The sequence below is a fragment of the Pleurodeles waltl genome, chromosome 3_1, assembly GCF_031143425.1.
Source record: "Pleurodeles waltl isolate 20211129_DDA chromosome 3_1, aPleWal1.hap1.20221129, whole genome shotgun sequence".
Classification (NCBI taxonomy): Eukaryota; Metazoa; Chordata; class Amphibia; order Caudata; family Salamandridae; genus Pleurodeles; species Pleurodeles waltl.
Window position 1 is genome coordinate 191,240,258 of NC_090440.1, and position 23,771 is coordinate 191,264,028.

The following is a 23,771-nucleotide window of genomic DNA, read 5'->3' on the forward strand; positions in this document are numbered from 1 at the left end:
AGGCTCCTTTTCAGAACTTCCTCTGTAGGCAGGCTTTCTAGTCGGTATAGCCCTCTGTATGCATGATTTTTAGCCTCTCCATAGGCTCAAAAATGCTTTCTTCAGGCCTGTCCCCGCCTCAACCCCACTACATCTCTCCTGTTCATTTGTTTTTCACTCCTAGTCCAGCACAACTGGGCTGAGGAATAGAACTAGACATATGCCAGGATTTGTTGGCTGTCATAAAGCTCTACTTTCAAAACTCAGTTTTGCTGAATTGACTGCTGTTCTCAACATAGTAATTGTGTCCAGTTATTATCTAGCAAGCACTGGCAGAGATCTTCCTACGTACAGTGGCTCAGAACGTATCATGCAGCTACCCAGCATACTTTTTTTTCATAACGAAATAAACATCTAAAGCAGGAGTTTTCTCCTAGGAGTCAGAGTTAATTTTGCATTTTTTCTGTTTGGGACAATTGAAATTTCCTGAGCATTCCGAACATTAGGAAAAGGTAAGTTAAACCACTGCTGTAGGGAGGGTGGGTAGTCTGAGCTACTTGAGTACGTAAGCTGACAGCCTGAACTCTTTTGGCCATTGGTCTAAAGTTTCTGCCAGCAGGGCCGCCGCTTGTGGAAACTTAACAGTCCTCCTGACTCTAGAGCGAGCAGATCACCAGTTTGGTGCTCTAGCTCTAAAGAGCAGGACGGTGCTGAAAAGGTAAGTGTTCATTTAAAAAAAATATATATTATTAAATTGTAGATCCCCCTCCCACAACCCCACTCCTGCATGCCACGTTGCTGGGCTGGAGAGAGTATACTGTGCATGTGTGTTTAGCCGGCCTGAGATGGCCGGCCAAACATACATGTGCAGTAAGGGGGAGTGCTGGGCACTCCCCCTCACTGCTCCTCATCCCAGATGCCCTGCCCCTTTCACAACGAAGGAATAATAAACATATTTTATCATCTCCTCTTGAAAGTTTTGCGGCTTCTGCTGCTGACAGGGAACGAGGCTCCTCTGCCCTAATGGAGGAGCCGCCCCTGAGGTCCTCAGTTGATGGAATCCAGTCCGCTGGTCACCTCTTTCGATGAGATTCAACAGATCTAAGCCTTGGGACTAAATAGTCATATATTTGTTTTATGACAGTGTGCATATTTACTAACCCAGTTAAAATGTTACACAATTCCTGACCTTTAGCTAAGGTAATTTTTAGATTGGGCTTTGCTTGGTGGTATCAAGTGCTATAAATTTTCAATTTGAAACACTTGATAGGCCTCATGAGTTTAAAGAATATTTTGTTGAAAAAGGGCTAACCATGCTTACCTTAATAGATTTTGCTGGGTTCAGAAGAGCAGCCAGCATCTTGGCTGGTTCCAAAAAGCCAGGACAAGTGCAGACTGACTTGCCCTAGATACACCGTGTCTGTGTGCAGTGCAGCATGCCGTCTAGCTCTCAGATGCAGACCACACATGAGCTGCATGAGAATAAGGAAAAGAGAAGATGAGCTATGTGCTGCATGTCATATAGAAACACAAGGCTGGGTGTAAAGGAAACCTGAACCCTGGATTTTCTGGAGTGATTAGATTATATAGGTAATAATATTCACTACTCAGAGTACTCATTTTCCTTTTTAATATCTTTTCTGCAAGTGTGAAGGGTGGGCTGGGAGGGATAAAGGGATACAGAGGAGAGTGTGTACAGGGGAAGATCAGTGAGAAGCCTTGTCAGCTGCAGAGCTGACAGAGGCCTGAAAGGAAATGCTGGGTTTTGTTTAATGCAACCGATACATATTGACTTGTTTGAGTGTTGGTCAGTTCCCATTACACTGAATTGGAAAACAAACCCATGCTGGTAGTGCCTGCCTCACGAAATAGAGTTGACGTGCTCTTCGGCTGGTGGTGTTCCACATCCATCCATCACTGAATCCTCCGATCCCTCTTCAGACCTTGCGTTTCCTTGCTTGTTGATGCACCCAATGCCATTACTTAAAATTGCAGCCATTCTGAAGGGTGATAGTGTTTAATCAACTATCATTACATGTAATTAGTGTTTCAGAAAAAAGCAATGTGGCATTTTAGTGTATAGTAACACTTTACTCTTTGTTTTTATTGTGATATTGTTTGTTTTGGTAAAAGAAATTAGACTAAGCGTGATGTATTTAATGTCTGTTAATATTGAGGTTAAAATCTATTTTTAAAGTCTTTTGTTATATCGAAAGAAGTCTACTACAGTTACAGATGACCACTTTACTAATACAAAACTGTTCCTCCCATCAGCAGTGCAGAGATGCCACCAGTGGCTGTAATATATAAAGTGCTCCAAGGGCGCAAGAGAAGATGAAGCCCACTTTCTGTGTCCCTCCACCCTCGGGGGGCACTTTGTATTACAGAAGGGACCTCAAATACAGATTAGGCCGATGCACATATACCTCTGGCACATTAATGAGATGCTGTTCCCTCATTAGCTTGATGGGATGGAAACACTTTGTCTGCTCACCCATGGTTTATTGTGCACTCTGGCACAGAGGCAGAGGCCATCAGGAGGCGCACTAACTGTGTGCCACCCAGAGGTTGCACTTAGCCAGTGTGCCTCCCAAGGCCACCCTCTTAAATGGGGAAAGAGTTGCCATAGCCGCCTCTGTCAGAATTTACCTGAAGACTAGCACAGTCGCTCACTGCACATGCCTGCAGGGGGATCTCTGTTTCCATTTGAAGTGCAGGCCAGGTGCCGCCTGCACTGTGAAAGATGGAGCGGCTTCTTCAAACAGCTGCTCTGCCCTACACTATTGTGGAGCCCTCGGGGTAACTGCGAGATAGTGTCTGCTTTCGGGGCAGCATTTTATATGTAATCCGGGCACACTGTCCCTGTGTGCGCCCAGCACACCTCGTTAAAAGTGTGCCGTGGCGCAAACGGAGACACTTCGTCCTATGAATAATACAACCCCAGGAGCTTAAAATAGGAAATAAAAAAACTAAATGAGCGTCGCTGGCGGTAGTACAAAGAAGTTGCCAAGAGCTTAAATGTAAAAAGAAACAATTATAAAAGAAATTAGAAATGTAAAATGGTCCCTCATGCGTTTCAATGGGAAGCGGAATGGTACATCATCGAACGGTGAACAGCGTGATTTGAAAGATTTCTGTCTGTAGGCCGAGCAGTCAGAAAAGCTGTGACAGATAGCTGCACTGACAAGCCTGACCTAAAGAGAGAGAACCACGCTAACAAGGCAAACACAGTTGCAGACCTATCAAAATCTGCACTGCCGCAAACAGGTAATGGCATAACCCTCCAAACACCAAATGGATGTCTAGCGGGCTTAACCAAAACCTGAACGACTTGCTTTACAGCCAGTGACAGAGGGAGCTGACCTATGGCCTCATTCTGTGGATGCCTTATTGTGGGCCAATCCAGTATGTGAATGTCACTCAAACTGAGCAACGTCTAAAAGAAAATGGCTCAAACCCTTCCTTGTAAATGAATTGTTATATGATGTATTATTTTTGCAGATAGTGGATGATAGAAAGCTAAAATGAAGGGGATCTAGCAACTTAAATAGCTCCTTATATCGGAGGAGAACATCAAAGGTGCGCCTAATTAACACCCAGATACCTAAAATAGGACAAAGGGGGTCATTCTGACCCTGGCGGTCCATGACCGCCATGGCGGAGGGCGGCGGAAGCACCGCCAACAGGCTGGCGGTGCTTCCTGGGCGATTCTGACCGCGGTGGTAAAGCCGCGGTCAGAAAAGGGGAGCCGGCGGTTTCCCGCCGGCCCAGGGTATCCGCCATGGCGGCGCTGCTTGCAGCACCGCCATGGGGATTCCGACCGCCTTCCCGCCAGCCTGTTTCTGGTGGTGTCCACCGCCAGAACCAGGATGGCGGGAACGGGTGCCGTGGGGCCCCTGGGGGCCCCTGCACTGCCCATGCCACTGGCATGGGCAGTGCAGGGGCCCCCTAACAGGGCCCCACAAAGATTTTCACTGTCTGCTTTGCAGACAGTGAAAATCGCGACGGGTGCCACTGCACCCGTCGCACCCCTGCAACTCCGCCGGCTCCATTCCGAGCCGGCTTCATTGTTGAAGGGGCTTTCCCGCTGGGCCGGCCGGCGGTCTTCTGGCGGTCGCCCGCCGGCCCCGCGGAAAAAGCCAGAATGGCCGCCGCGGTCTTTTGACCGCGGAGCGGTCTTTCGGCGGGAACCGCTTGGCGGGCGGCGACCGCCGACCGCCGCGGTCAGAATGACCGCCAAAATACTTTTAGCATTAACAGTCCAATTTTGACAGTATCCGCACAAGAACAGTTATTAGCTGCTGCTGTCATTCATTCTGCATAAGCGATACATGTAGAATAACACAGGCCACAAAACCAGATGCACCAGCATAGCCAAGGAGGCCTTAGTCTGGTGACAGTGGGTTTTTTGTTTAACATAACACTTTTGAAGTCAGACTCCTGAATGCATTGGCCCACGTGAGCTCCCGTCAGAGCTGGCGGTCCTAAAAGGACAAGAAGGCAAAATATTGGTCTTCTCGAGCACAATCCGACTTCTGAATTGCACATTTGTGAACCCGCTACCTCCAAAACTCTGTGTGAGTCAAACATCATCAGTGGTGATTCAGGTTTGATGAGGAGCTTGCTGCCAGCAGACGTAGCATCAAAACCTTATCTGTGCAACGTATTGTGCAGCGTTACTTATCACCTACGCTGCTTACAAAGATCTGTTTCCATATGGCTTGGCCCATTCTATAGAAATATGTAAAAAAAAAAAAAATTTAAAAAAAATTCAAATTGTGGTGCTGTTGCCTCCAATCTAAGTAATGCTTATTTTTATCAACCCCAGAAAATGATGCGATTGGATTTGTTTGTGACGTGCACATAACCCACATCAAGCTGAAGGCCCCATACTGGGTTGTGTTCTATGCAGATACCCGAGATGCCAGATTTTAAAATGAATTGATGTTAAACTTTGGGTACTTTTCAATTTTGTATTGAGATCATCATTTCTAAAAACATGTTGAAGTCATTAGGATTTGAACAGATTTCTGTAACTTCTCAAGGTAAAACTTGCACCTCTTGCATAAGTAGCCGTTTGAGACCTCGGCTTCTGCATTCAAAGGTGGCTGATGGCAACTATGTGGTAAGTTGGATGCAGTGATCTTTTCATCTTTCCGATCCTATAGACCTGCGGTTCTTAACCTTTTAACTGCTATGGACCCCCATTGATTCATTACTGGAATCCAAGGACCCCAGCTGAGTCATTATTGGAAGCTGGGGACCCCCCAGCCTAAGCAGTTTTCTACGACTTAAATCTCTACACAAAAATGCAAAAAGATGTATACACCAAACAAAAGCCCAAATTATTGGAATATTTAGTTTAATTCACAATCAAATGTGGAAAAGTTTACAAGTTTTCAGTTTTGCTTCTTTTATTTGAATGCATTTTAATTTAAATTATTTGTTTTAATATTTAATTTTGTAAAAACAGTGGGGGACCCTGTGAAGAGGCTTGGTTGACACACAGGGGTCCACAGACCACAGTTTAAAAACCACTGCCATAGACTATCAAAATCTTGGATGGCTATTGCTTGATTGAAAGTTTCTACTTGAATTACGGACACTTCATGCAATGTAACTTACCTTGTTGAAGTTTGTGTGCCAAATAAACATAAAAAAATGATGTGTTGTGTAGCCAGGGGTAGTTTGTGATCTTAGACTCTGGTAATGCCACTTGTTTAATGTTTATTTTTCTTTATCTTGTAGAAAACTGGTAACCAGAAAACCTGGAAAAGCCAAGAGAAGAAGACAGAGCGAGACCTACAATGGCGGGAAAACGGCAGCTCAGCTCTTTGGATCCAGTGATGTACAGCAAAACATCCCGACTGGACACTCAGCCAGACCACACCCTCTCGGCTGGTCTACTGAAGCCAAATCCTGTGCCAGGCTATACCCCGGAAGACCTCCTTGCTTTCAAGAACAGCTATCTCACCTATCCTGAGGCCTCTGAAAACACTCATAACTGGAGTTCGACTGCAGCTTACCTGCATTATGCTGGCAATGCTCTGAACCAGCACTTGAGGAGTGAAGGAATGCTGATGAAAAGCATGCTATACAAACCAGATGGTGAAAGTTTAAAAACGGGTTTACCAGCAGCCGAAAAAGGGAGAACTGGCATTGTCCGAGATCTACTGATTGGGCGAGACAAACGGTCTAGCCTTTTGGGGCGGCAGGACCATCTCCGGCAGGTGCAAAGCCAAAACTTCTCACTGCAAAAACCAGCAGGTGTGCCTCTGGTTACTCCATCGTCAAGTACCTGTGTGCCATTAGCCATGCCTCAGCCTATCTACAGGAACTCTGTCTGCTGCTTGGAGACTGGATACAGCCCCAGGGGTCCCATGTCTTTGGGATCTCAAGCAGAGAAGACTCCAAAGCAGCGTACAGGTGGGGAATGGATGTTGCCCTCCCAGATCTCGACAGGTAATGCCATCATGGCAGGTGACCAGCGTTTAGCGGCCATTGCCTCCATGCAGAAAAAAGCCCAGCAGCTGGACTCTTTGATGCAGCCGCACCCTGGTCTTGGAGTACACACCAAGGATATGGGGAGAATAACGTCTGAATATGCTTCTCTCCAGCCGAACTTTGAACAATTCAAAGCCCCCCAGGGTCCGTCTTTTCCAGATGCCAGGTACTCTGTGCCATATGAGAGCCCAAAAAGAGCACAGGACGTGCACCAAGGCAGCACAGTGCAGAAGGAATGGACGTCCCAACACCCTTTCACCACCAGTCCACTTCATTCACATGTGCCTTCCCATCCGGACAGACCATTGCACCACTCACTCCTGGCTGCACAAGGAGAGGCACGACTGTTCCACCCTGGAGACCCACTCGCTTTAAGACATAGTGGTTCAGCATTTGTGCCCCAGTCTCAAAGTAATTATAATGGATTTTGCCTATCAGGGAGTACAGACCCTAGGACCGTCTCTGACCCAAGGATGTTCTGTGCCTCTTATCTCAGCCAGCAGGGTCCAAGGAGTCATTATTTTGGTCCCTTAGAGACTTACCCATACAGGCCAACTGCTGCTGCTCAGAATAATCCTTCTGGGCACATGAATATGTCTTCTGCCAATGCAGTGCCAATTGATACACATGTTGACCCAAAAATCCACAACAGCTCTGGGTACAAGCAGGACTTCCTACAACAAAGCACTACCTTTGCATTTGCACCCCCGGATTTGTCCCTCTTTGGCAGCAATTTGATCAATTCTAACCTCCACACAGCCCAGCCAATGAGACCCAGCTGTAGGGTAGGAGCACCTCACAGAACGCCACCTGCCAAAGAGGCCCCTGGTGTTCGAACCACAGGTAGCCACAATAGTGCCTTTCATCCCGTAAACACAGCTAACAGCTCAGGGAAAGTTGCTGAGGGTCTGCTGAAAGGTGATATGAGTTATCGTTCAAATCCCCGGCAGATTGAAAAACAAGCTCTCTCTAGACAGTCTCGTTCCATGGGTGAGATGAGGAGATTGACTCTAAGCTCAGATGAACGCAAGTCCAAAGATGTATCTATCCAAGAACCTGCAAAGTCTGAGGCAATCATTATTGATGACAGCACGAGTCCGGAACGAATTAAAGTAGAAACCTCCACTGTGGGGACTATGGGCATGAGCCCAAAGACTCCATCTGTCCTCTCTACACCACCACGGACGTTTTCCCCCACCAAAGAGGGGCGGGCGAGCATTAGTAGTGTCCAAAGCACTTCTCCTTCCTCTCCACCCATGCCAGTCATCAACAATGTCTTCAGCCTTGCGCCCTACAGAGCATATTTAGAGGGCACAGCCGAACACCCTTTTGCAAAACGTCACAAGGTTGTTGAACCACCAGCTGAAGCCATAAAAAAAGAAACTGTTCTTTCAGCAAGAGAGGGACACTCTCCAAAATTTGTTTCTGAGCAGAAGCCTGAGAAGAATCCAACTGAGGCCCATCTTTCCAACTGCACTGAGTCAAACACACCAAATTTAAACTCTGCATCTAAGAGGGTCCCAGAAGGATCTATCGAAGCAGCAACATTGTGCATTGTTGAGAAAGACCAAGATAAGAACTTTAAATTTCAACAGGCAGAGCCCTTTCAGCAAAAATGCCATTTTATGAAGCATGAACACACTCTGGAACACAAGAATGTTATTAGCAGCACTAGTAGTCTTCAGCAGACATCCACCAAGCTGTGCAAGGAGATTCCCAAAGAAGGTGAAGTGCTGGATCTCAGTTTGAAGAAGTCTCCATCTCTGGTCCAATGGTCTTGGAACCCTGACTCCACTGAGAATGCTAGGAGGGAGGAGAGCGAACGTGAAGTCCAAGGTGATCTTCGGATGCAGAAGGTGGACACACAACTTGATATAAAAAAGACAGAGCCATCTGAGAATCCGACCCCACCGTCGTCTTCCAGGGCCGTTGAAAAAAGCTACCACCCAGGGACTGAAGGGAGCTTTCACAGTTCTGCTGCCTTTATGTTTAAGAAATACAAAATTCTGAAACTTGCTCCCAGTGGTGGTGATATCCAACAAAATAACCAGCCTGAGCAACAGAGTACTCATCCACTGCAGCAGATTGTCAGGATACTGCCCCAGCCCACTGTTCAACCTTTGACTTTGTCCTGTTTCCAGCACACATCGCCTGATGTGTCAAACACTCTGCCCCCTAAAGGAGCAGAAGTCTCCCAAATAACCAGAGAAGTGAGTGAAACCAATTGCAAACCTGATCCCACCTCTTGCTCCCAGTATTTTACAGAGCTGCACCTTTCACTCTGCACTTTCATCTCACGCTACATTGCTGAAACCTCCCCGCAGACCCTTCTGGAATGGCTACGAAGGGCTGCATCTGATGAAGAGCCAAAAGAGAAGCCAAAGTCACCTATCCAGCCCAAGAATGGCACTCAGGTGCCACATGTCCCAAGGACCTCCAAGGTTAGAGAGATCTGGTTGTGCTTTGAAGGCCTGCCTGTGCTCCTCAACAAAGTCCTATCCCAGCTGGAGACCTTCATCTTGGTTTGCAAGTGCCCTTTCCCCCATGTGGTCCGAGCTGGAGCAATCTTCATACCTATCCATCTGGTGAAAGAAAAGTTGTTCCCTGGACTTTCAGTTTCATCAGTTGACCGGGTGCTGCAGGAGCACAAGGTGGAGCTGCGCCCAACCACCCTCTCTGAAGAGAAGCTGCTGAGGGAAACTGAGCTAAAAGGCTGCTCCTTGAGGTTGCTGAAGCTGCTAGCCTTGAAACAGCTTCCAGACATCTACCCAGATCTCCTGGACCTTCACTGGTACAGCTGCATCCGGCAACAGCTTGGTAAGTCAGCATAACATGCTTTCTTCAGTTTAGTGCACTTTATCACACTTGCCTTGGTCACTGCTTCTTTCAGGGCTTTAATACTAACCCTTTTGCTTTTCTGAAATGGAGCAGAACACAGCCGGCAACGTAGTGATGTGGCCACTGATATCTTGTGTAATACCTGGACATAAAACACTAGCCGGAGCGATACCTGCTTACCTTTGTCTTGTTGCTAAAGTAGACCATGCATTGGCCCTGCACACCATAATTCAGGTGCTGCGTTACAAGTGCACTTTCTGCCGCCTTATATTCTCGGTAGCCATTCATTTTCATCACAAAAGAAATTGTTTAGTGGCTCCAAGGTGTAACCGCACATGGTGGTGGGTACTTCACCAGAAGGAGTAGGCTTTATATATACCATCATGCCATCCAAAAAACAATTAAAAAAAATAAAAATTCAAGAGTTCTGAAGATCCACTGTTCTACTTCATCGAGGTTTGTAGACTGTCAGAGGCCTGAGTCAGGCTCAGCTCAAGTTCCTCTTTGATCTTCAAGCCCAAAACAGGCCACGCTGCAACTGCCAAACATGTATTATTGAAAATTGTTTGAATCCTGGCTCAGCATCCAGTAGATCTTGTCAATTCTCCCGTTCCTGACAAAAAAGTGTAAAGTGGACCTTTTGTGAACTTTTTAGGCTCAGCATAGCAGCTCACTCTTCTCAACATGTTGTAGGCTATTCTGTGGGCTTTAGCCACCCCATCTCACTCCCATCACTTTCATTGGTTCCTGGGCCTGCCTTTCAAAAATCCCTTGATGTCATTGGTAAATTCTTTACGCTTGTCCTGCTTGAGGCTGGTTTGTTACCACCTTGGAGAACTGACCCTGTTACATGGATTATTGCACAGTCACCCATGTATCTTAGTGTGGCGCACTATTTTTTTCTTTTGCATCGCCGCTACGCGCTGCATGACCATAGGTTGTTCTTCCTCTTCCTCGTTTTATGGCATCTTACTGTTCCTTAGCAATGTCTGTGGAGTCTTTTTCATATACATATTTTTTGCAATATTTTATAGCTTGAGCTCAATACAAATGTATTACAGCACTTTACATGAGCACCGGTTACAATACACAAGAACACATTAATTTTTAATAGCAAGGATAGATTAAGTGATTTGCCCAGAATCCCAGGATGTTGAGCCAGTGTCGAGACTTGAACCGTATTCCGCAGCTCCAGAGCCGGCAGCTCTGGCCCTTACACCACATTCTCTCCCCTAAGGTTCTTTGTCTGGTGCGTGTTGGGAAAGTCTGGAAATAACTCGTTTTTTTTTTAATATAGCGCTTGGTAATACAAGCTCTGCCATTTCATAGCGCTGCAAAGCAGGTGGCATTCTTAACAAAATCTCTGTAATTCATTTGCATCGATACAGAGGTGAAAAAGCTATGTCCAGATTGTAATCTGTGACATTCTTGTTCTGTTAAGACCTCTGCAGTGTGTGCATTAACCATCTGACTTGAGTAGAGGTTAACACTACGTGGTAGTAGGTGCTCTAGATAACTGCAAGAAGATGGCGAAAGGTGTTGTCTCCAAAATGATGGAAAAGGAGTCGTGACTCCAGACTCAAGCACTTCACAGCCTCAAGCTTGATAGCAAAAAACATCTAGCCATTGGATGTAAATTGGGCCTCTTCGATTAGAGTTCAGTTACGGCGAACTCGATATACAAAGGTATTGCAGCACATTACATGAGCACCGGCTGCATTACACAACAACACATTCGTTTTTGGTTGCAAGGGGAGATTAAATGATTTGCCCAGAATCTCGGGATGTTGAGCCGGTGCTGAGACTCGGACTGTGTTCCCCAGTTCCAAAGTCGGCAGCTGTGGCCCTTATGCCACATCCTCTTCCCCCAGGGATCTTTGCCTGGTGCGTAAGGGCCGGCTGTATGGGAATAACTTTTTTTTAACATAGCGCTTGGAAGTACAGGTTCTGCCATTTGAAAGTGCTGCAAAGCAGGTGCCATTCTTCATAAAATCGCTATAATTCATTTACATTGACCTTGCAGACATCAAGAGGTGAAAAGGCTATGCCAGGACTGCAATCTGTGACATTCCCGTTCTGTCAATACTTTTGCTGTGGGTGCATTAACCAACTGACTTAAGTAGATCTTAACAGTAGATAATAGCACCTGCTCTTGATAACCTCTAGAGGGTCATGAACCGAGCACATAGGTTAGTTTTAGGCAAGAAGATGGCAAAAGGTGTTGTCTCCAAAATGGTGGTAAAGGACTTGTGACTTCAGACCCAAGCACTTCACGGCCTCAAGCTTGATAGCAAAAAGCATCTAGTCTTTGGATCTAAATTAGGCATGTTCAAATAGATTTCAGTTAGTAGAGGCATACATTTTCCTAAACCTGTAGTGCAAAGAAGCTAACACAGGGGTGCTACAGTGAGAGAAGCAGCATATCATACGGCATAAAAGTGGAGCAAACTCGATCACTTCCTCCTCTCAGAATTCATTGGTGTCATGGCTTTGACAGTCTCCTCACAGCTACTGCGCCCTTGCAGATGCCACTTTGGGAAGCACTGACTAAAACAGCGCTCAAACAGCACTGCTTCCTGTCTGAAGAGACCCCACCTCAAATACCGCCCCCCCCCCACATACGCTGTCACAGGCTCAGAGCGCTACCTCGTTGCCCTCTGAAATCAAAATACATTTTATAAAGCGCATGAATACCCGAAGGTGTCATGGTGCTAAACTACAGACAGGAAACAAGAGGAATAAGATAAACTGTTAATCAGAGATTAAAAAGCCAAGTCTTAAGCTTTTTCCTAAAACCGTAGAGGGATGAGCAATTCCTTAGGTCAACAAGTAGAGCATTCCATAATTTTGAGGTTCCGTAGACACAGCTACGGCAGCCGCAACAGGCTTTCTTAAACTGAGGATCTAATAAGTTGCGATCCTGTGAAGATCTTAATGTCCTAGCTGGTACATACCATCTGGATTTGTCCTTTAAGTATTGTGGACCTAGCCCGTGAAGGGCTTTAAAAGCAATACATAGCGCTTTAAAATGGATGCTCTTATGTACCGGAAGCCAATGCAGCTGTACCATGGACTTAGAAGCTGACTGATGTTTGGGGATTCCTACGAGGAGTCTGGCCGCTGCTTTCTGCAGAATTTGCAGTTTATTTAATAATCACTTCTGAAGATTCATGTACAGGGCATTAATATAATCCAATTTAGAAAGAATAAGTCCTCGGCTCTAGATGAGTGAAAGTAAGGACCTTTCTGAGAGTTTTCAAAGCAAGGAAAAAGGAAGATGTTACAGAATTAATTTGTTTGTCGAATGAAAGCCTCTCGTCAAAGTTTACACCTAGATTTTTAACCTTTGAAACAGGGGCCTGAAGGCAGCCCAGCTCAGGGGGCCACCAATCTGGAAACCAAAAGGAATTGTTGTTCTCTAAAAGCAGAACCTCAGTTTTGCCAGATTTTAATTTTAAACAGTTATTTGACATCCGTCGCAGATATGGCACATACAACTAAAAAACTTAGATGCAGCCAAGTTCAGATGATATGCGGCTTCGTTGCCTCAGGCAGAGACGGCAATCTGTGTGTTGTCAGCATAGCTGATAACCATATACCCGAAGGATTTAATCAGTGAGGCAAGCAGGGTCACATACAGGTTACAGGGTGGGGCTCCAAGATGAGCCCTGTGGAACCTCAACAGGGAAAGGAAAAAGAGCTGGCGGTAAAGTTATCCAGGGCAACAAATTGCTGTCTCTCTGAAAGAAAAGGCTTAAGGTGGTCAAAAACAGGTCCTCCATGCAAAGGGATTGGACACGGTCAATCAAAACCTTGTGATTGACCATGTCAAAAGCCACCAACAAATCAAGCATAATGAGTGCTATCAACCCTCTCCCATCTTGAATGGCCCTCAATTCTTCATCATCAGTTAAAAGGGCAGTCTCAGTGCTACGTTGGCTTCTACAGCCAAACTGAGAATCGTCTAACAGACAGTTTGATTCAATAAAGGTTGTTAGCCCTTTCTTTATTGCCTTTTCCACAAGTTTAAAAGGATAAGGTAGGCGGGAGATAGGGCGATAGTTGTTGCCATTCAAAGGGTCAAGACGAGGCTTTTTAGCAGAGGTAAAATATATGCTACCTTCCAAACTGGTGGGAAATAATCTTGCCTAAACATTTCATTAAAGATCGGGGTCAGAAGGATTCTCTGGACTCCTGTGTATAATGATCCACGCATCGTCTGTCACAGTCCAGTAATGTTTAACCTACTCTTCTCTGTTCCAACCCCAGGCTTCATGTTACCACTCCATTTCCCACGCATCAGCTGATGTAAACTCTATGCATTATTGCTGCTTGCTGTAGTTACCAAGTACCTGGAAAATCGATGTCAAGAACATATCTTTCTGACCCTGTCAAGTGGCCACTTTCTCACTTCTGCTTCTACTGGTGTTCCTCTCAGTGCTTCACCACACCTCCCCATGCCTATAGGAATAAAGCCAGTCTGTAGGAATGAGGCAAAAACACTCCCAAGATGGTCGGACTTGTTGTGTCCTCTCTCCTGCAGCAACAGTCCTGGGAGGGTTGCTATGGCACCTGGCATACATCCATTACACTCCAAACCAAAACACATTGGTAAAAGACATTGTCATTTATAATGCCAATAGCTCTAACGCTCACAAACACAAGACCTATTAGATTGAAAATGCATGTTTTATTTTTTCAGGGCAAGGCTCACCCTCTATTAAACTACCCTTAATTAAATGAGGATTCTGTCTGTCACTCATAATCTAATCTAATCATTTCATGATAAACGACAAAGCATCAAACTCTGATGTTGGAAAGATACCCATCTAGTGGTGTAATTGCACAGTGTAAAACTAGAAATCAGTCCCACCTTCCATGCTTGACCAAATTGTATAATCGTAAGCAAATACTTTAACCCAACCTATTTTTTGTTCATTATCATATATGAAAGCACCTTCAATGTGAACTCAGGATGTGTTCTGAACAAAAGCTTCTCTTGTGTTTGATTTAATAGCCATAATATTGTTCCACTCATAAAAAGAATCTAGGCAACATGTAAGGTGTTAATGACAACAGGCTTTAACTTCACTAGTAGTATTGCCATCAGGGCGGGGGCAGGAGTGGTTCTCAGTTCATGTTTAAAAACTTGCTTTTAATAAGTACTTTACAAATAATTTGATGAAAGGGCAAAAGCTACCAGCATGTTAAAAGAAGGAACCTTCTTGTATTTTGGCATCAGATCATACTTTACCGTGATGTGTGTTGTGTGATTTACATGCCAAACATTGTCAAGGCTTGTCTCGTGCACAGGCTCGTAGATCTAGAGCTGACTTTTGGCTCTGCTCACCCTGTTAATTTATTGGCTTGCTCACCTCTACTTTTTAGTACTCCTGTGTCCTTTGCCTTTAGCCTCCAGCAAACTCAGCTGAAAGGGTCTTGTGCAAGGTTGTGATAGCAGAAGGAAGGTGCATTATTTAATACATGCAACCCTTTTAGGCCACCCCCCTACAGAAAAGCTGCATCTGGTGTGTGATAGCACTCCTAGGAAAGACTTGAGTGTGCCTCATCTCTGCCTGTTTTAAGCGGTGGCACCTCTAGAAGTGGATTTTGGAGAGGGGTGGGAGGGACACATTAAGCCACAGATAAACCGGTGGGGGAACATCTGCAAATATGTTTAATCTGACTTTGTGTATGTAGTTATATATGTATATTGGTAGCCATAGATATACACACTCATGAAAAGTCAGATTTAAACGCACAATGCTGCTTTTTAATGAAAGGTAGTTGGACAATTAGATGTATGCAGCAAGGTGCGTTCTCTGCCTTTTTCTGTGTTACCTTCTGGCACGTTCAGCAGTTGTGGTGGGTACTGTGGCACTGGCCCCATCTGGCACCCCTTTAAAGATGCCACTGTGTGTTAGCTATACCTTTTAGTGTCCTCAGCCGGGCACTGCCCTCTCCATGTCATGTGCAGACACTTTTGGTATCTGATAGAGACTTCTAGCTGCAGATTCTTTACCTTTGAATTCTCCCCAGGCGTCAAACTGGATCCAGAACGTTTTCGTGAGCAGTGCCCCTGTGTGCTGTTAAGTGGCATCGATCGGCTCCGCAGCTGTCTTCTGCACCGGATATGTTGTCACAGGTCCTGTATAGGCACCACACCCACGCTGACGTCAGTTCTTTTCTTTCCACGCCAGCTAAGTGCCCATCTGAAGGAAATTTTTGACCGGCTTTCTAGACTTTTTGTCAAGTATTTTTAGAGTTTACTCCAGGTGTGTCAAGGATATCTTCTAGAAAGACAGGATTCAAGCCCTGTGGGTCTGGTCATCGGGCGATGTCTGTGACTGATGCATACCTTGTGTGCCTTTGGTGCCTGAAGCACGAGCACGGCCCAAGTTATGCTCCCAGTGCCGGGCCTTGCGTCCGAAGGTTTTGAGGGAAAAGTCATTAAAGCTCATGGCGGCCTGGTGCGCAGGTCAAGATAAAGGTCACTGGATCGGTAACGGAGTCTGATGTCTTTGTCGTCCCACTCCAAGTCCTCAAGACGGTTGGGTAAGTCAAGGCACAAGAAAAAATCTAAGAAGTCAAAGCACTCTTTGACTTCTCCTTGTCCGCCGGCCAACGAGACCAGGGAGCGTTGATGTTCAAGGCCTCTTTCTGAGGAACTTGCACCTGGGCCGACTCTGTGCCTCCCTGAGTGTCTGGGTGCTGGAGTGACTCCTGACCAACTCTGAGAGTTCTGTGAGGCCATGCGCCTCATTTTTGGGCAGCCCAACCCTGCTAGAGGCCTGTGGGCCCACAGAGTTGGACGGGGCCTCTTTGGGTTCTGTGCCGGCTACTTCAGCGCCGAGTAGTTTCCAGGGATCTAGCCAAGGATCGAACCGGTGTCAGTGGTATCACCCCGACCTTCCCACAATGCCTGTGCTTCTGGTGCCCCCCACGGGTGGCACCATCCCCACTGCTGGGTACCTTGTCCAAACCGAGCAAAGGGACTCCTGTGAACAGGATGATTGTCTGCTGCCATCCCCCCGCACCTGGGGACCCAAGTTTCCTGACGCAACACCCCATACCTGAGAGCTTGGTGGTCCAAGTCTCTACCATCCAGGGTACATTCCCTTCCGTTCCCCTCAATGGGAAATCTAAAAGACCAGACTCATTTGGAAAGAAGATTTTTTTTGTTCCACCAGGCTTGCATTGCGGTCTGTGAACACTGCATGCCTTTTGACCATTATTCCCACAAGCTGTGGGTCCCTGTTATGCAAGTGTGACCTTAGGTCCTGGAGGAGGCCTGGGCTGTACTCTCGCAGGCTGTTGCGGATGGGAGAGATGCAGCAAAGTTCACAATACATTGCGGACTGGACACAACTGACTTGCTAGGCAGAGCGGTTTCATCGACAGTGGCTCCGAGGTGCCATGCCTGACTGAGGATGTCCTTTCTCTTCAGAGACAAGGCAGCCTCGCTGCTCGACTGCTTCAAGGATTCTTGGGCTACGGCCAGGTCCTTTGGCATCGCAGCAACCCCATATCCCCCAATCTGCCTTTTACCCCTTTAGTAGCTACAGAAGGGGTCTCCAACTGTGCCCATTCCCAGTCAGCCACCGTGCCACGCATGCTGCCCAGCCTCTCCATGGCAGAGAGCTCAGGACCTACCGGACTTGTGGGTCAGGTGGCCAGTGGTCTGGTCAATCCGCTATCCCCTCACCCCCCTTTCCAGTAGCCTCTAAAAGGTAAGGAATCTGCAGCTAGATATAGGCCCTCATTACGAGTCTGGCGGTCACTAGCCATATTATGACTGTGGCGGTCGTGCTGCGGTCGGACTGTCACCACCGCCAGGATCAGAGATCCTTGTGTTTGTGACGGTCCTAATCTGACAGGGCAGCGCTTCCCTGGGGATTACTACCTCGTTCTCCGCCAGCGATTTCATGGCGGTACCACCGCCATGAAAAGGTTGGCGGAGAATGGGTGCAGGGGGCTCTAGGGGGTTCCCCTGCACTACCCATGCACTTTGCATGGGCAGGTCAGGGGTCCCCCTTGCCAGCACCCGCAAAGCAATGCTTACTGTCTGCTTTGCAGACAGTGAACATTGCGAGGGTGCTGGTGCACCCTTGCACTTCAGCATTGCCGCCGGCTCGATTACGAACCAGAGACACTGCTGTAGGGTGTTTCCCACTAGGACAGCAGGTGGAAACTTTGTTTCCCGCCTGCTGACCTAGCGGGAGACTCGCAATGGAACCGGCAGGGAGGTAGCCACTATTGTCCGCCGAACTAGTAATCAGGCCCATAGTCTCTAACAGATAAGGCGTTACCGAAGGTAACTTGTGCTTCAGTTTCACCTTATTCACAACCCCCCACCGCCAATTTTTCTATCCACCAACTTACGCAGTCTATTTGAACGCTTCATAACCTGTGGTCCTGAGACCCCTTGAGGTCTGCGACACCTACTCATGGGTCCACGACTGCTTAGAAAATAAAATAATATTAACAAATTAATAAAGTGGATATAAATAAAGGAGCAATATGTAAAAAAAAAATGTTTTAAATGTTCTACAAAAGTGAAGGACTTTGAAATTGGACACTAAAATTAAGTTGGTGTCCTCAGACTAATTTGTGAAAGCAGTGCTGGTGCATCAAACAGAATTTAGGAAAGCTCCAATCTTCCCATTAAAATTAAAAAGTTACTTTTTATATGTATCTTTGTGAACTAAAAAAAATATTGAATCACTTCTGTATAGGTTAGGTTAGTTTAGTTTAGTTTAGTTTTTATGCATTTGTAGAGCGTGTAGCTACCCTTGGGCATCCCAGCGCTGAAGGTACAGGAAAATTCTTCCAGAAGGGACTGGCTAACGACTGAAGAGAATAGTTTTCAACCTTTTCCTAAAAAGAGATTCAGAAGGTTCATGGCGGAGCTCAGGAGGTAGGGCATTCCAAAGACGGGCAGCCTTGATAATGAAAGAGTTTCCTCCCCATGATCTATTGACACAGGGTATATGAATCTGTCGGAAGGAAGATGATCTCAAGTGTCTCGAAGGAGCGTAAATGGAGATTCATTTTCTGAAGAAATGTGGAACTCTGTTATGTAGGGCTATATGAGTGATACACATGGATTTAAAATGTATGCGCTGTTTGATCGGCAGCCAATGAAGTGCTGCAAGAGCCGGATTGGCAGATAGATGTCTGGGACAGTTCGTAAGGAGCCTAGCTGCCGTGTTCTGCACAATCTGCAGTTTCCTTACTACATATTCCGGGGAACTAAAATAGAGAGAATTTCCATAATCCAGGCGGGAAAGGACCAGTGCCTGGACCAGGATTCTTCTGGATGAGACAGGAAGAAGATTGAGAATCTTCCTAAGAGATCTAATGAAACCAAAGCAGACAAAAGAAATTTTCTTGGCTTGTAGTTCCATCGTGAGACGGGAGTCCAGTACAAAACTTAGGCTTTTTACCTGTCCTTTAGGCGGAGGCAGACTGGTAAAGGCCCCCGAGTAACACGTTAGAGAGGAGGCTGGAGAGCCATTGCCTAAGATGAGTACTTCAGATTTACCATTGTTAAATTTGAGTTTGGATTGAATCATCCCATCGCCGATGTCCCTCATACAGCTGGCTAGGTTGATAGAGGGAGAGTTCCCAGTACTAGAAAGGGAAACCACTAATTGAGTATCATCAGCGTAGGTGACCAATGAAAGATTGTAGGGAGTGACTACTTTAGCCAAGGAGGATAAATAAATATTAAAAAGGGTTGGACTTAAGGAGGAACCCTGAGGGACTCCCCAAGTTAGGGGAACGATGTCAGAAAAAAAAGAACGGTCAAGGACATGGAAGGTTCTTCCTGTGAGAAAGGAAGATAGCCAAGAGAGTGCTATGCCACCCACACCTGCCTTGGAGAGTCTGTCGCAAAGGAGAGAGTGGTCAACTGTATCAAAGGCTGCGCTAAGATCAAGGAGAATGATGGCCGCATGTCCTCCCTGGTCTAATAGTTGACGGGCAGACTCAGTCACTGTTAAGAGCGCAGACTCAGTGCTGTGTTGAGCTCTAAAGCCCATTTGAGTGGGGTGAAGGAGCGCATTACTCTCAAAATAGCTCATCTGTTGCAAGTTTACGTGTTTCTCCAATATTTTGGCTAAAATGGGGAGAAGGGCAATAGGTCTATAATTATCCAGGATGGAGGGGTCCAGTTTAGGTTTTTTAAGAAGCGGTTTTATGATGGCATGTTTAAGAGATTGGGGGAGAATTCCAGAGGTAAGGGAGTTATTAAGTATTCTTGTCAATGGAGAAATAATAATATCTGCGGCCTTTGCCAGAATAGCCGGAGGGGCAGGATCCAAGGGGGAACCTGATTTAATATTAGTAAGTAATTTAAAAGTTTGCACATCTGTGAGCGGTAGAAACATAGTTAGCGAAGACCCAGCCGGTAGGGAGTTTTCCACCTGCTAATCAGATGACTTCAGGGGAGTGGTCAAAGAAAAGCTGATATATAACTTTATGACCTTGTCCTGAAAATGAGCAGCTAGAGAGTTACTATATATAGTAGAAGCTTCTATTGGAGAAGCCGATGGGGGAATAATAGTAAGCTCTTTAAGAATCTGAAATATTTCCTTCTGGGAATTGGATGGGTTTTCTATTCTCTTGCTTTAATAAATGGTTTGAGCTGACTTAATGTTCTGATGATACGTTCTGATGGCTTGCTTGTAATTTTCTTTAGCTAAAGAGCTGTAGTCCTTTCTCCAAGACCTCTCTAGTTTTTTGCAGTTTTTTCTGAGTTCTAATAATGAGGATGAATACCATGGCTTAGATTCATGGTAGGGTTTTTTATTCTTAATTTGGTGGGCAATACTAGATCTAAAGTAGTAGAGATCCAGCTATCGAACCGATCCGGAGTGTTCGAGGAGGGATCATTGTTATTCATAGTGGAAGCACAAAGTGCAGCATGCCAAAAACTTGGTAGCAACTTTGACCATGTGCGCCCGAGGTGGTAAGCCTGGGTTGAGGTTCTCTGGGGACATCATAGGGGAAATTAAAAGAAAGAAGGGAATGATCTGTCCATAGTAAAGGCAACGAGGATGAGATGATAAGATCAGGGATATTGCTAAATAGCAAATCTAGGGTATGGCCTTTCACATGAGTAGGGCCTATGACAGATTGGGTCATATCTAACGCAGTAAAGGAGTTTTGCCGACGGGCAGTCTGGATTGTCAAGATGGATGTTAAAATCCCCGAGGACGGTTAAATTCGGAGTCTTACCTATAAGACTGGCCACCGCCTCGGGTAGCGCTTCTAAAAAGAAGGCACAAGGGCCAGGTGGGCGATAGAGAAGAATTCCCAAAAAGGTAAAAGTGGCTGATAGATATAGGGAGAATCACATTCCTTCACAGTCTGGAATCATAAGTGGCAGTGTCAGACACTTAATGGTGTTTTTATAGATAATTGCTATCCCACCACCTCTATTCTGCGGTCTGTCTATATGGGTTATCGAGTAAGATGGGGGTAGGGACTTGCAGATATCGACAGAAGAATCTTCATTGAGCCAAGTTTCCGTCAGGAACAGGGCATCAGGCTCTGATTCTTCGAGAAGCATATAGGTATGTAGAGAATGTGCTGATAAGGAGCGGCAGTTGAGCAGCAGCATGTTGCCCAGCTGTTGGTGAGGGGAGTTAGTGGGAGGGGCATTAGAAAGTGTCCAGGAACAGTTAGGACAAGAAAAGCAAGTAAAAGGGTAATGCATAGTTGACTTGACGGGACATGACAAGTTGCCTCTTAGGGCATGCAATTGAGAAGAAGGGTAGCTTAACCTATTGATGGAAAGAGAGGCAGCATCCCTGGGCTCTGGGCACGGACAGGCGCAGACGGGCTTGCCTTTGGGGTGCCTTCGGCGCGCCAGCAGCATGCCCACTGCGCGCGGCCTGCCGCCAGCGGCCGCCCATGCTTAAATCTTTAATGTGGGCGGGCCGACCTAGCTCCAAAATCTGACCAATAACTAGTGCGGCAACCAAGATAGCTGCCGCAGAATTTCCGGGTAATGGCTACTGGTCCAAACAAGCAAAAAACACCGGGTGCCTCTGAAAATAGGCCCCAAAGTGAAAAGTCCCAAAATACAACGAATGGATTTAAAAAATAGCCCCACCAAGGTTCCCAAATTTTAAAAATACACACAGAGATTAAAAGGATTAAAAGTTGCCCTTCCTAATATTATTTCTTTAAAAACGAAGAAACACAGCACACAGGTTTAATGAATGTGTTTGCGTAATTTTGTCCTTTTGTCCCCGGATTACACGAATACCTCAGTGTGGTGTCCTTGGATTACAATAATGATTCAGTGGACCTCCCGGATTCCAATATCCAGATTCCACTAATGATTAAATGGGAATTGACTGAAGTTAAAAAGTAAAGAACCACCAGCCTAATCCTAAAGCTCTCGAAAAAATTGAATGTTTTCGTATCTTTAAAAAAGCTAACTTTGAAATACGGCTGTTTATAACACACAGGCAAATCGCCTGGAGCGCCCCTGCTGCGAAGTCCCTTTCATACATCTTATAAATAGGTATTTAACTACCTGGGGGCATCAATGGAGGAATAGCTTGGCCACAAAAGATGTACCAAGCCTAGGAGGTCACACTACCTTGGGAACACCCTGTGGGCCTGGTTGAGAACACCCCTTAACGCTGCCTTAGCCCCACCTGCATAGTTTTAAAAAATCAGTACCTTTCACCTCACCCCCCAACCTGCTGGCACCTGTTAAACAGGACAATCCACAAGTTTCGATGCGAAGGTGGCGGCTAAACATTCTTCTTAGTTATGTTATGGCTTGCTTTTTATTTTCACTACAAGATCCGCTTTTCCACTTTGTTCGGGAGTGTGAATGACCTTGCATGCCTGTTTTTTGCCGCGGTTAATTTCCTATAAGCTGCATGGTTAAAGCGGTGTAAACAGCACACATTGTTTCACAGTTCTCTCAAAAATCTCTGCTCAAACAATCTCTCTAATTATAGGAAGCTCTGCATTAGCGTAGGTGTAGTAGGTGTACATTCAGCAGAAAAGTATGCAAGCTCCTGATAGCCCAATGACATGACGGTCGAGTAATAAAAACAAGCATTGACAATGCCAACAGGTCTGTCTTTAAAAAATGCTGTGTGGTAATGTGAAGCATTAGAAATAGGTTGCATGGGAATCCATATGTATTTGTGAGGAAGCAAAAAACTTTAAAATGTATTGGTGTGTACTTTATTGGTGTGTTCTTGATACACTGTCAACACAGACCTAAAACTCCATGTAGGTTAATGACTGCCCTCCTCTCATCTGTCCTGCCGCCACAGAAAAATACCATAAATTATCTAATTATCTAAGACACTTTAAAATCATTACAATATTGTGTGTGCCCCTGAAAGTTGAACCTCAGGCTGCTCGATAAATAAAATGACCACAGCTGTGTGGAGGGCAAACACTTTTTAGTGTAAGCACACAACGTCTGGCCAATCAAAACATGCACTCCTGGCTCCCAACACATGGGAGGAGCCAAAGCCCCTCTCCTGGTGGTTCTCACATAATTGTCCGGTGACAGCTATATTGTCAAGCCAGGCCATAATGATGCAAGAGCTATTGTGATTTTGTTTCAATTTCCATGTGGTAAATCAGTCTTAGCGTAGATGCTGGCAGGTTCATTTGAACAGGACAGGCCCAGCACTGTGCAGTCCCAATGATGCCACGCTCTTCTAAACCTGGTGACTTCTGTGTACCCCACTTAATAATTACTGGATCACGGGGACTCTCACTGAGTAATTGGAATCCTGGGACACCAACCGAGTGATTACTGGAAGCCGGGGACCACTGCCTAAGCATTTTCGATGATTTGAATCACAAAACAATACACAAAAATACAGAAACAAGCATTCATCAAACAAATGATGAAATTTTATTTAATTCACACACAAATATAACCATCTAAATTTTAATCGGAAGGGTGGAGCTTTTCTAAATTTAATTGAGGTCACTCAGATATACTGTTTGTTGCCCTTGCACTGCTCCCACACGAATCAACCTGAGGATTAAACTTAATTTTTAGCCTCCAATTCCAAATTCCTTCTATTACAAAACTTTTTAAAACATTCAGTGTACATTTTGCTTCTTTATTTATGTTTACACTTTATTAATCTGTGCATATTTAATTTTCTAAGCAGTCGCAGACCCCCAGGGATCCCTGATCCACAGGTTAAGAATCACTGCTTTAGACCCTTCACACTCCTGTGCAGTGGGGCTGCTGTGGGAAGAAGCGGCACAAATAGTGATTCCGTATATTCGCATATAGACCACAGTACCTGTCGAGAGATCGGAGGGACACTGGTGCTGTTTCACTACTCTAACTTCATCACCAGAGGTTAAAGGGGTTAATATGTTCAGTAAGTAGGACCGAATATTTACATTTAAAATGGCTTCAAGAATATTTTAAAATTGTGTAT

At 45.7% G+C, this 23,771-nt stretch overlaps 1 protein-coding gene across 2 annotated transcripts in view; it reads left to right on the forward strand.

The window, feature by feature from the left end:
• C3_1H15orf39 (chromosome 3_1 C15orf39 homolog) overlaps window positions 1-23,771 on the forward strand; it is a 114,259-nt gene that overhangs the window by 58,501 nt on the left and 31,987 nt on the right. For both annotated transcript variants that reach the window (XM_069222156.1, XM_069222155.1), the window contains exon 2: window positions 5,728-9,300. In XM_069222156.1, the coding sequence (XP_069078257.1) occupies window positions 5,787-9,300 (3,514 nt within the window). In that variant the 5' untranslated portion in view covers window positions 5,728-5,786. The remainder of the gene's footprint in view (window positions 1-5,727; window positions 9,301-23,771) is intronic.